The sequence below is a fragment of the Heterodontus francisci genome, unplaced genomic scaffold, assembly GCF_036365525.1.
Source record: "Heterodontus francisci isolate sHetFra1 unplaced genomic scaffold, sHetFra1.hap1 HAP1_SCAFFOLD_1261, whole genome shotgun sequence".
Classification (NCBI taxonomy): domain Eukaryota; kingdom Metazoa; phylum Chordata; class Chondrichthyes; order Heterodontiformes; family Heterodontidae; genus Heterodontus; species Heterodontus francisci.
Window position 1 is genome coordinate 1,063 of NW_027140838.1, and position 1,438 is coordinate 2,500.

The following is a 1,438-nucleotide window of genomic DNA, read 5'->3' on the forward strand; positions in this document are numbered from 1 at the left end:
TGTACACTGACTGGTGTCTCTCAGTCCCTCTCTCTCAGGGTGATATCTGTACACTGACTGGTGTCTCTCAGTCCCTCTCTGTCAGGATGATATCTGTACACTGACTGGTGTCTCTCAGTCCCTCTCTCTCAGGGTGATATCTGTACACTGACTGGTGTCTCTCAGTCCCTTCTCTCTCAGGGTGATATCTGTACACTGACTGGTGTCTCTCAGTCCCTCTCTCTCAGGGTGATATCTGTACACTGACTGGTGTCTCTCAGTCCCTCTCTGTCAGGATGATATCTGTACACTGACTGGTGTCTCTCAGTTGCCCCCGAGGACTGTTTCAGTGATTGACCAGACCTGTTGTGAAATAATTTGTCTTCAAGACTTTGTTTGATGGTTAAAGAGGTTTAATTTTGATTTTTCCGTGCTGTTTTATGACTCAGATTTGTTACAGAACTTCACGAAACTTCAGTGAACTTTCTGCCATCTCTCTCTCGTAATGTTCAACGAAAGCTTCATTCTGAGCGATGGTAAAATGATTTTTCCAGTCTCCAACCTCACCTGGGAAAGAGCGAGAGAGACAGAGTGAGAGAGAGACAGAGTGAGAGAGAGACAGAGACAAAGAGCGAGAGAGAGAGACAGAGAGAGCGAGAGAGAGAGACAGAGAGAGGCAGAGAGAGAGCGAGAGAGGCAGAGAGAGAGCGAGAGCGACAGAGAGACAGTGAGCGAGAGTGATAGAGAGTGTGTGAGAGAGACAGATAGAGACAGTGACAGAGAGAAAGAGAGACAATGTAAGTACAGTTAAAGAGGTAGATGCCTGTGGAACTAACCTCATCCCCTCCCTTCCCCTCGCCCTGTATCTAAGGAGCCTTGGTGCATAGCTGCAGTGCATCTTGTAGATGGTACACATTGCTGTCACTGTGTGTCGGTGGTGGAGGGAGTGAATGTTTGTGGATGGGGTGCCAATCAAGCAGGCTGCTTTGTCCTGGATGGTGTCGAGCTTCCTGAGTGTTGTTGGAGCTGCACCCATCCAGGCAAGTGGAGAGTATTCCATCACACTCCTGACTTGTGCCTTGTAGATGGTGGACAGGCTTTGGGGAGTCAGGAGGTGAGTTACTCACCACAGAATTCCCAGCCTCTGACCTGCTCTTGTAGTCACAGTATTTATATGGCTACTCCAGTTCAGTTTCTGGTCAATGGTAACCCCCAGGATGTTGATAGTGGGGGATTCAGCGATGGTAATGCCATTGAATGTCAAGGGGAGATGGTTAGATTCTCTCTTGTTGGAGATGGTCATTGCCTGGTACTTGTGCGGCACGAATGCCCACCTCCCCTTTTCCCTGTAAATTTTCCCCCTTTCCAGTATTTCTCCGATTTCCCCCTTTTTAAAGTCACTATTGAATCTCCTTCCTCCTCCCTTTCAGGTGGCTTGTTACTCCACACCTCCCTGTAT

At 48.4% G+C, this 1,438-nt stretch overlaps 1 protein-coding gene across 4 annotated transcripts in view; it reads right to left on the reverse strand.

The window, feature by feature from the left end:
- Nucleotides 1-376: 376 nt before the first annotated feature.
- The window catches only part of LOC137361245 (sulfotransferase 1C2-like), a 17,716-nt gene continuing 16,654 nt past the window's right edge, over nt 377-1,438 (reverse strand). For all 4 annotated transcript variants that reach the window (XM_068026148.1, XM_068026149.1, XM_068026150.1 and 1 more), the window contains exon 8: nt 377-546. In XM_068026148.1, coding sequence (XP_067882249.1) covers nt 434-546 — 113 coding nt within the window. In that variant the 3' untranslated portion in view covers nt 377-433. The remainder of the gene's footprint in view (nt 547-1,438) is intronic.